This window comes from Stenella coeruleoalba (genome assembly GCF_951394435.1).
Source record: "Stenella coeruleoalba genome assembly, chromosome: 9".
NCBI lineage: Eukaryota > Metazoa > Chordata > Mammalia > Artiodactyla > Delphinidae > Stenella > Stenella coeruleoalba.
In genome coordinates this window covers 81,106,376-81,116,197 of record NC_137155.1, presented here as the reverse complement: position 1 = coordinate 81,116,197, position 9,822 = coordinate 81,106,376, and the positions used below count along the sequence as shown (strand labels likewise).

The following is a 9,822-nucleotide window of genomic DNA, read 5'->3' as shown; positions in this document are numbered from 1 at the left end:
GCCCCGCCCCCGCCCCGCCTCCAGACCGTGGCTCCGGAAGACACTGAAGTTGAGCGAGCCTCCGCATCCTCCCCCGGTCCCGCGCCAGCTTTAAAGATGGAAAGGGCCTGGGTCTCCCCAAGTTGCTAGCGCGCCTGTCAGGTGTATGGCGCTGAACCGGCAACCCGGGCAGGGCCGAGAAAAGCCTACAACGCTCCATAACGGCCCTCCACCCCCATCTTCAGTGGCCGGTCTCTGGGCCTTGGTTTGTTGCGTCCAACGCACTCTGGGCTCCGGTTTAGCTCTTGGTGACCTCCAGCCTCCTCCCCGGGAGAGCGGAAGTTCTGTGCAAGTGTCTTAATCCTCCCTTTTGTCCTCCCAGCTCCCAGCGAGGGACTCTGAACGTAGCAGGTGGTTCAGTGACCATAGAATCTCGAGAGGAGTACGCCAGAGGTGGAAGAAGATGCACTTCATGGTTCCTTCAAACGCCACCTTCATAGATCCCCAATCAGCAGAAACAGTGGAAGATCCCCAGTTCTGGCGGCGGGGTCGTAGACCCTACTTCTGTATACTGGAGAACTCTGCCTTCCCCTTGATGGCCCTGGAAACAATGCCTTTCAGTCGAAGAGGGCAGCCTTTCTAAAGTTCCCTCCTCACTCTGCCACAGACCTGGGAACCTGGATTTTCAGTGCACAGCTATCTAGGATTTTGTGAGGCTCTTGCCAAAGAGCTTCATAAGTTATTTCCGCACTCATCTTAGCATCTGAGGCGAAATAGCAAGATAGGAATTAATTTAAATTTCTTCTATGGCAGAGCCTGGGTCAATGCCAGGCACCTAATATATGCTTAACAAATGCTGGCTGGGTTGAATGGACTAATTGGTTGCTCAGTGGAGCAAGGGCAGGCGTTTTGCCTATTCTGGATTTGCAGTGGGCTTCTAGGATCAGTTGCTTATGGACTGGACATGGTGAAGTGAGCTGGGAATCAGAGAAAGTTCCTTCCTCCCTCCCTCCTTCCCTCGCTCCCTTCCATAAATATTTACTAAGTACCCACTTTGTGCCATTGTTCCAGGCCTCTGTTAAATTCTCAGTTCTGCCTTTTTTTGGGGGGGGATGGGGGCTTGACTTCAACAATATTCACAGCCTATCATTTTCTCATCTATAAAGGGAGACTAATATCTGTCCTGTCTCATGAGGTTACGGTGAAGATTAAAATGATAAGATAATGTATCTGAATGTTTTGTGTGATGCAGATGATGTTATCTGGGCCACCAAGAATCTGGGTCTGAACAGACTTCTAGTGTCTGCCCCATCCTGACCCTCAGTCTGTAAAAAGAACAGACTCTGGGCACCAGGTATGAGTGAATACATGACTTTTTTACTCTTCAGTCACAGACTTGCATTCTTAAGAAGGTTTTTTACAATGTTGAAGAGCACATTTAAAAGAGTTCCAATATAATAACACAACTAGTGGTGACCAAGTCATCTTTAGCTCTTTCAATTAGCCTTTTTCTTTCCATCCCTGTTGTCACTGCTCTATTTCACTACCATCTGATCCCCATGAATGAAAATGGCCTTCTGCACCTTGGTATCTTCACCTTGTCATACAAGACTTGATGATGCCACTCTTGTGATGAAAATCCTTTAGTGTCTTATCACCCAAGATAAAATCCAAATGCCTTAATTTGGGTCCTCATCTATTGTGTCAGCCCCATCTGTTGCCACCTCCTTCGCATACCCTAAGCTAGTGCCTTGAAATGATTCTCATTGCTTCCAGGGTGAGCCAGGCTCTCTGATGCCCCAGGAGTCCTTGCATTTTTTTCCCTCTGCCTGGAATGTTTGTTTCCCTCATCTCTAGTTAGATAGGCAATCAGTACTCATCCTTCAAATCCCAAAGTATTTCCACTGAGAGCCTTCTCTGTCTCCCCTTGACAGGTCTCCCTCCTCTTAACTTCTGTACCACTTTGAATATACTGCTGTTTGCACGTCTGCTTCCTCTCTAGATGTGGTCTCCTTGAGGGCAGGACCTTGTTTCTTCATGGTGATCATCTGGCACAGCATTTGGTTATGTTGAGACTCAGACTGATCCAGATAGGATTCTAAAGTTACTGGCTGTGTGACCTTGGGCGTGTTACTTAGCTTCTCTGTGCCTCATGTTTCCCTATCTGTAAAATAGTGCTAATAATACCCACTCAGCAGAATTACTGTAAAGACTAAATAGCAAAACTCTTGTGAAGCTTCTGAAATATAGTTGGCACTTAGGATGGACATCATGGCTATATATAGTCATCTATATATATTTGTTTAATGAACTCAGCAGAACTCAGGAAGGATGCTAATAATTATACTGTACACCTACTAGGTGCCAAATACTGTCCTAGAAAGGGTTGTCATTTTCGTGGTCCGAAAGGGAGTCTTAATTGTTGCTCTTTAGGGACACAAATGCACTGAGCCCCCAAACAGTGGGGTCGTGTCGCTCACCTGGGTCTTTGGTAAGGACACAGTGCGACGTCACCCCCGTCCCTCGCTGATCGTAGCGCTAGGGCAAGATCAGGCGCCCTCACCAAACCAGCATTACTTCCGTGTACTCGACTTTGCTTGCTCTGCTCTGGTGGAGAGAGACCGACTCGTGGACCAGCGGGGCTCGCAACAGGCTGCTTCTCACCCTTCGACTGAAGTAGCTCCGCCCACCTCGCGCCCACGGGGGGCGGGGCCTGAGGCGTCGTGCTGTCGTCACTTCCAGTGGCCCCGGAAGCGCGGTTGTCTAACCGCTAGAGTTAGGAAGTCGGAATGGGGCTACGCTCAGCTTGAAGCTTTGGCCGGGGGGCCGGCCGGTGCTGCTGTGGCCCGGGCGAGCTGGGAGCGCGGAGCGGCTTTTGGGACAGTGCGGGCGAGCCCTGGCAGTGTGCTCCTCTCGTGCCAGCGTCGCTCCGCCATAGGACCCGCCCCTGCCCTGCTGCCTGGGACCTGGCGGGCGCTTCTGTCAGGCTGCCCCGCTGCCCTGCATCCGGTCACGAATAGCTGTGAGGAGCGGGTGTGCGGCCTTAGGGACAACTCTCTCCCCGCCAGCGTCTTCGTGACCCTCTCCCAGGCTGTCCGAACACTGACGTGGAACAACCCGTTCTGAACCCTCATGGAGAAGTTTGGGATGAATTTCGGGGGCGGCCCAAGCAAGAAGGACCTGCTGGAGACCATTGAGACCCAGAAGAAGCAGCTCCTCCAGTACCAGGCACGTCTCAAGGATGTAGTCCGCGCCTATAAAAGTCTGCTGAAAGAGAAAGAGGCGCTGGAGGCCAGCATTAAGGTGCTGTCGGTATCCCACGAGGCGGATGTGGGCCTTGCAGGTGTCCAGCCTCAAGGCCTCACCTTTCCTGACTCTGTGGATGACCTATGCTCCACTCACAGCGAGGATAGCACCGGGACCGCCACCAGCTTAGAGACTGCGGCCAGTCTCACCAGCACCAAGGGTGAGTTTGGGGTAGAAGATGACAGACTGGCCCGTGGACCACCACCTCTAAAGTCCGAAGAGGCCAGTGGATCGGAGAGCGGCGTTAGCAGTAGTAGTGGGGATGGACTGTCTGGGAGTGGGGAGGTGGACAAACGACTGCACCAGCTGAAGACTCAGTTGGCGACTTTGACCAGCTCTTTGGCTACAGTCACCCAGGAGAAGTCCCGCATGGAAGCTTCTTACCTGGCTGACAAAAAGAAGATGAAACAGGACTTAGATAATGCCAGTAAAAAAGCAGAGGAGGAGAGGGGCCGGCTGGAGGGAGAATTGAAGGGGCTGCAGGAGCAGATAGCAGAAACCAAAGCCCGACTTATCACGCAGCAGCACGATCGGGCCCAAGAGCAGAGTGACCATGCCTTGATGCTGCGTGAGCTCCAGAAGCTGCTGCAGGAGGAGAGGACCCAGCGCCAGGACTTGGAGCTTCGATTGGAAGAGACCCGAGAAGCTCTGGCTGGGCGGGCCTATGCAGCAGGTCAGATGGAAGGGTTTGAACTGCAAACCAAGCAGCTGACCCGTGAGGTAGAGGAGCTGAAAGGTGAGCTGCAGGCTCTTCGAGATGAGAAGAATCGGCCTGACCCCCGGCTGCAGGAGCTTCAGGAAGAGGCCGCCTGCCTTAAAAGCCATTTCCAGGCTCAGCTGCAGCAGGAAATGAGGAAGGTAATTATCTTCATCTCCTTCAAACATTAGTCATTTAACCTGAAATGGGGAAATATTAGGGCTTTTTTTTCTCTTTTGATAGTTAGAACTAAGTGGCTGCACTGTCAATTTTATTTTTAAATTATTTATTTATTTATTTATTCTTTATTTTTGGTTGCATTGGGTCTTTGTTGCTGTGCGCGGGCTTTCTCTAGTTGCGGCCAGTGGGGGCTACTCTTCGTTGCGGTGCGCAGGCTTCTCATTGCGGTGGCTTCTCTTGTTGTGGAGCATGGGCTCTAGGTGCTCGGGCTTCAGTAGTTGTGGCTCACAGGCTTAGTTGCTCCGCGGCATGTGGGATCTTCCCGGACCAGGGCTCGAACCCGTGTCCCCTGCATTGGCAGGCAGGTTCTTAACCACTGTGCCACCAGGGAAGCCCTGCACTGTCGATTTTTGATGCTATTCAAAAAGTTTCATTTGTGAGTCCTGGGAAATCCTTTTCTGTGTGGTGTTGACAGTATCCACAGAGTGTGCTTCCAATAGGATGTGGAGTTTCTGAGTGTAGGCCGGGTTGGAGCCAGACAGCTCTGAGCATCTGGGCATTGGCATCTTCCCAGCTGTGCTCTGTGAAGCAGTGTAGTGGCGGCTGTGCAGTGAAAGGTGGAGTGTATGCTTGTAGGAATATGCCTATATATAGGTAACAGTGTATTCCTATAGGTAGTGTGGCTGAAAGGGGCAAAGGGAATTTTCTCAGAAGAAATAACCTGTTGTATTGCTTGCAGTCAACATTTGCCTTGTGTGGAAAGGTATGCTATTTTACAGCGCCACCTTTCAGTGTGGGGAGAGATCCAAGTCAATTTTGAACTTCCAGGAATATTGGAAGTGGAAAAGAATGTCATATGGTTAAGAGCACACTTCACATGTGAGGTTGGCGTATGAGAACAGAGCGCAGAAACGCTAAAGCCGAACAACAGCAGATCTACAGAGGTTCTTAATGTTGTTTGGTGTAATGTGTGGCTGGGAGCAGGTTACAGGAGCTTGGGTTAGCTCCCAAACGAACAGAAAAATTCCCAGTTCCCGTTTTTGCCAGACCACCTCCGTCCCGTAACCCTGTTGCTCCCCTCTCTTGCTTTCTCAAAATTTGCCATCGGGCCTTGTGGCTTTTCTGGATGCATCTCCACCTGTTCCCTTGTTTTCCAGACAGCCGTCGCCGAAGATCAGCTACGACAGCAATCGCAGTTGGAAGAGCAGAGGGTGGCGGCCCTGGAGAATCAAATATCTGAGGTGTCGGAACTGCTGGGCACCTATGAGAAAGCCAAGCAGAAGGACCAGCTGGCCATCCAGAAGCTGAAGGAGCGCATTCTTCAGCTGGACCTGGAGAACAAGACACTGGCACTAGCGGCCTCTAGCCGGTCCCCTCTGGACAGCCATGGAGAGGAGTCCAGTCTGGATGTCAATGTCCTGAAGGACAAGATGGAGAGGCTGAAGAGGCTGCTTCAGGTTGCGGCCAGGAAGAGCCAGGTGACCTTGGATGTGGAGAAGCTCTGCAACCTGGAGATAATGCCCAGCTCAGAGGCTGCCGACGGGGAGAAGGCCAGTGCACTCTACTACCAGCAGGAGCTGAAACAGCTGAAGGAGGAGTTTGAGAGGTACAAGATGCGGGCCCAGGTCGTCCTCAAGAGCAAGAACGTCAAAGACGGGAACCTGGGCAAGGAGCTGGAGGAAGCCCGGGAGCAGCTGGCGGAGCTGAAGGAGAAGTACATCTCGCTGCGGCTGTCCTGCGAGGAGCTCGACTGCCAGCACCAGCAGGAGGCTGAGGGCTGGAAGCAGGAGCTGGCCCGGCTGCAGCACATCCACCGGCAGGAACTGGAGCGGAGCCAGCTGGACTTCAGGGACCGCACGCTGAAACTGGAGGAGGAGCTGCACAAGCAGCGGGACCGGGCCCTGGCCGTGCTGGCCGAGAAGGACCTGGAGCTGGAGCAGCTGCGTTCTGTGGCCTTGTCCTCTGGGCTGCCGGGACGCAGAAGCCCTGTGGGCAGTGTGGGCCCCGGGGATCCAGCGGACACATCTGCTCCGGACAGCCTGACCCAAGCCCTGCAGCTAGCTGCGGCCAATGAGCCCACTTTCTTCCTTTACGCCGAGCAGTTGGCCCGCAAGGAGGTGGAGATCACGTCACTGAGGAAGCAGAAGCACAGGCTGGAGGGGGAGGTGCATCAGCTGCAGGATCGGCTGCTGGAGGAGGGGGAGCGGCATCGGGAGGAGGTGGGAGCCCTGCAGAGCCACATTGCAAAGAACATCAGGGACCAGAGTCGGGAGGGAGCCAACCTGGAGTACCTCAAGAACATCATCTACCGCTTCCTGACCTTGCCGGACACCGTGGGCCGCCAGCAGACGCTCACCGCCATCCTCACCATCTTGCACTTCAGTCCGGAGGAGAAACAAGTGATCATGCGGCTCCCAGCCGGTGGTAGTTGGTGGCCTTCTGGCAAGAGATGATGCCATTTTCACTAACTCCTCAATTTTCTGTGCCTCTTCTGTGAGAAGGGGCAGGCTCTGGTTTCTCCTGCCTCTTCTCTTACATTATCATTTATTTCTTCACTGTGTTGACATGGGAGGAATCCTCAGTGTGGGTTGGGATTTTCTGCCAAATGCCATTAATGCCATTTTATCCTTGGGCCCTAGAGGTACTAAAAGTGTTGGGACAGCATCTTCTGGTGGTGTGTGTGAGGGGAAGCGGGGGGAGAGGTTAGGACTCAGAGGTGCAAAAGTTGGGGAAGTGAGAGTCTTTTAAAATAAGGTGTTTTTGGTTTTAATATCATACTCCTAGTGCAGGGCTAGGAGTACATATGACTCCAAAGGGAGTTCAGTTAATTTCTAAACATGCACAAGGACCAGCTATTTACTCCATCTCATCAAAATCTTGAATCTGGTCAACTGCTGCCCCAATTCTCTGGGGACAGAAATTCAGGCTGGAGAGGGACCAGGAAGTTTGAAATAGTGACAGATTGTCCCCTACTCCAAACGGCCAAGGAATAGTGAACTTGGGAAGTTCATCTTGGAACTGGGAAGCTTGGAATACTTAGGGCTAGGTATGACCTAATCAATCTGGACAAAACACACCACTTGTGACCATCCTAGAGAGAACTCTGAGCACCAGTTGGATCTTAGGGGTTTCCTGAGTGACCTGCTTTTGGCCTGGATAGGGTTCTAGGCCTCTCACATTTGTCCCTGCCTTAACCTGTCTGCCCAGGGTTGGCCTGAGATTGTGAGTGAATGACTTTGCTAGCTTTCCCTCAATGTTGAACTTTCATTAAGAAAAAAATTCTACCTTCTTACAGAGAGGGGTCTGATCAGGAAGCTCTGATCCTGCCTGGAGATAAGGAGTTAGCTCAGAGATTTACACCCTTCCCCCCCCAAGCTGTTTCTGCCTTTGTAGGGGCAGGGAAGAGGAAGAAGATCTGCTGCAGAGGATTCCAGAAGGATGCTATGACCCTCACAGGAAAATGGTGGGAATTCAGCTGAGGCCGGGCTGGGGTACTTGCTGCTCCGTGGATAGCATTCTGGCTAAATCTCCACGTCCCTGCAGCCAGGGTGTTCATGCATTACTGTCACCAGAGTACTTTGCCCGCTCACTTAGGGAGGTCATAGAGTTTCAGTCCGAAAGCGTTGTCTTCCCACACATGTTACTACTAAATGAGGAGCTCAGAAAAGTTGGGTTCAAACAGTATCACTTCCCTATTCTTTGCTTTCCCCCATCTGCTCTCGCTGGTTGTAAAGATCTTTGGATCCTAAAGACCAGTGCTTTGCCACTGACTGGGCTGATGTGTATCTTTCTGTTATTTCATCATAGTAGTCTGTTTTGTGAGGGTTTGGGGGTGCAGAGACTGTGATTAAATGTTCTGATTGGGAGGCTGGGTGACCTGGACTGTTTACAGTAAGCAGACTTAGCGGAACAGAAGTGATGTGTTCAAATGATAATAACAATAACCACGGAATCATTAAACCTGACCAACTTGACCTGTGTGCTTCCTTAATGGTATACACACACACACACACACACACACACACACACACACACACACACACACACACACACACACACACACACACAGAGAGAGAGAGAGAGACATAAATGGAGTGTGAATGTAAATGGGAAGTGAAAAGGATGTAAGAAATATTTCATCATATTAATCCATGAGCTTGAATCTAGGGAGGAATACCTCAATGCTTTAACTGCCTCAATTACAGCCCAAATTTCTTAGCCTGGAATTGTGTATGAGTGTTTGTGTATAGGCAACTACACTGGAAAAAGCCTTCTCATGGGTTTAGTGGGTGAGATTGAAACTTCCATCATTACTGCTTTAAACTCGATTTTATTTATTTATTTTTTGAAATTAATTTATTTTTGGCTGCGTTGGGTCTTCGTTGCTTTGCACGGGCTTTCTTTAGTTGCGGCGAGCGGGAGCTACTCTTTGTTGTGGTGCGCGGGCTTCTCATTGCGGTGGCTTCTCGTTGCGGAGTACGGGCTCTAGGCGCGTGGGCTTCAGTAGTTGTGACACACGGACTTAGTTGCTCTGTGGCATGTGGGATCTTCCTGGACCAGGGCTCGAACCCATGTGCCCTGCATTGGCAGGCAGGTTCTTAACCACTGTGCCACCAGGGAAGCCCTGCTTTAAACTTTAGAAGTAATCTGCTTATGAATGCTTTATTATACTTCAAACCAGGATTCATGGTATCCTGGAAAATTTCTCAGGATATCAAGCTAAACTAAATGATGATGATGATGATGATCGTGGTGGTGGTGGTGGTGGTGGTGGTGGTGTTATCATCTCTTAATTTTCTTACCTGATCCCCTTAAATGTAGGCTATACTATGATTGTTGTTATTCCTAGGTGGTTTTGGACAGAATAGAAAGATCCATAGTCACAGCTGCTTTCCTAGGACTAATAATTCTGTGCTTTTGACTTTTGAGGAGATATTAAACGAGCAAAGAAGCAGGACAGTTTCAGATTAATAATTTTAAGTATTGATATACATAAGGCTGTGCGAATGCGCCCAACTGAAAGGAAAAGACTTGGTCCCTTCCTACCCTTAAGGACACAAGTTCCTTGTCTTCCCTCCCCTTTCCCCCGGATAAGTTTTCCAGTTATTTGACTGGTATTTCTGTTCTAGATACTCTAAGAAAGGAAAGGGAGAGAGAGAGAGAAAGAATTTAGATGAGACACAAAGAAAAAAATTTATAGTTTATTACAAGATACTGAATATCTTGAATATAGTTCCCTGTGCTATAGAGCAGGACCTTGTTGTTTATTTTATATATAGTAGTTTGTATCTGCTAATCCCAAACTGCTAATTTATCCCTCACCCCCTTCCCCTTTGGTAATCATAAGTTTGTTTTCTGTGTCTGTGAGTCTGTTTCTGTTTTGTAAATAAGTTCATTTGTATCATTTTTTAGATTTTACATATAAGTGATACCATATTTGTTTTTCTCTGACTTCACTTAGTATGATAATCTCTAGGTCCATGCATGTTGCTACAAATGGCATTATTTCATTCTTTTTTATGGCTGAGTAGTAGTCCATTCTATGTATGTATGTGTATATATATATATATATATATATATATATGTATGTATGTATATACCACATCTTCTTTATCCATTCATCTGTCAGTGGACATTTAGGTTGTTTCCATGTCTTGGCT

At 49.7% G+C, this 9,822-nt stretch overlaps 2 protein-coding genes across 2 annotated transcripts in view; both read left to right on the top strand.

Moving 5' to 3' along the window:
* The first annotated feature begins 2,748 nt into the window (after positions 1 to 2,748).
* On the top strand, positions 2,749 to 8,123 carry GCC1 (GRIP and coiled-coil domain containing 1). The gene is made up of 2 exons (XM_079931467.1): positions 2,749 to 4,143; positions 5,320 to 8,123. Exons 1-2 carry the CDS (start codon positions 3,112 to 3,114, stop codon positions 6,613 to 6,615), a joined length of 2,328 nt encoding a protein of 775 aa, XP_079787593.1. The 5' UTR covers positions 2,749 to 3,111; the 3' UTR covers positions 6,616 to 8,123.
* Positions 4,073 to 9,822, top strand: part of ZNF800 (zinc finger protein 800) — a 188,533-nt gene continuing 182,783 nt past the window's right edge. Inside the window, exon 1 of the mRNA XM_079931468.1 lies at positions 4,073 to 4,143. The gene's annotated coding sequence lies outside the window, so the exon portion shown is untranslated. The remainder of the gene's footprint in view (positions 4,144 to 9,822) is intronic.

Excerpts from the sequence above, each read along its gene's own strand:
- GCC1 (XM_079931467.1), top strand. The coding sequence starts at position 3,112 with ATGGAGAAGTTTGGGATGAATTTCGGGGGCGGCCCAAGCAAGAAGGAC. Across the intron at positions 4,144-5,319 it reads TGCAGCAGGAAATGAGGAAG|ACAGCCGTCGCCGAAGATCA; the intron begins GTAATTATCTTC and ends CTTGTTTTCCAG.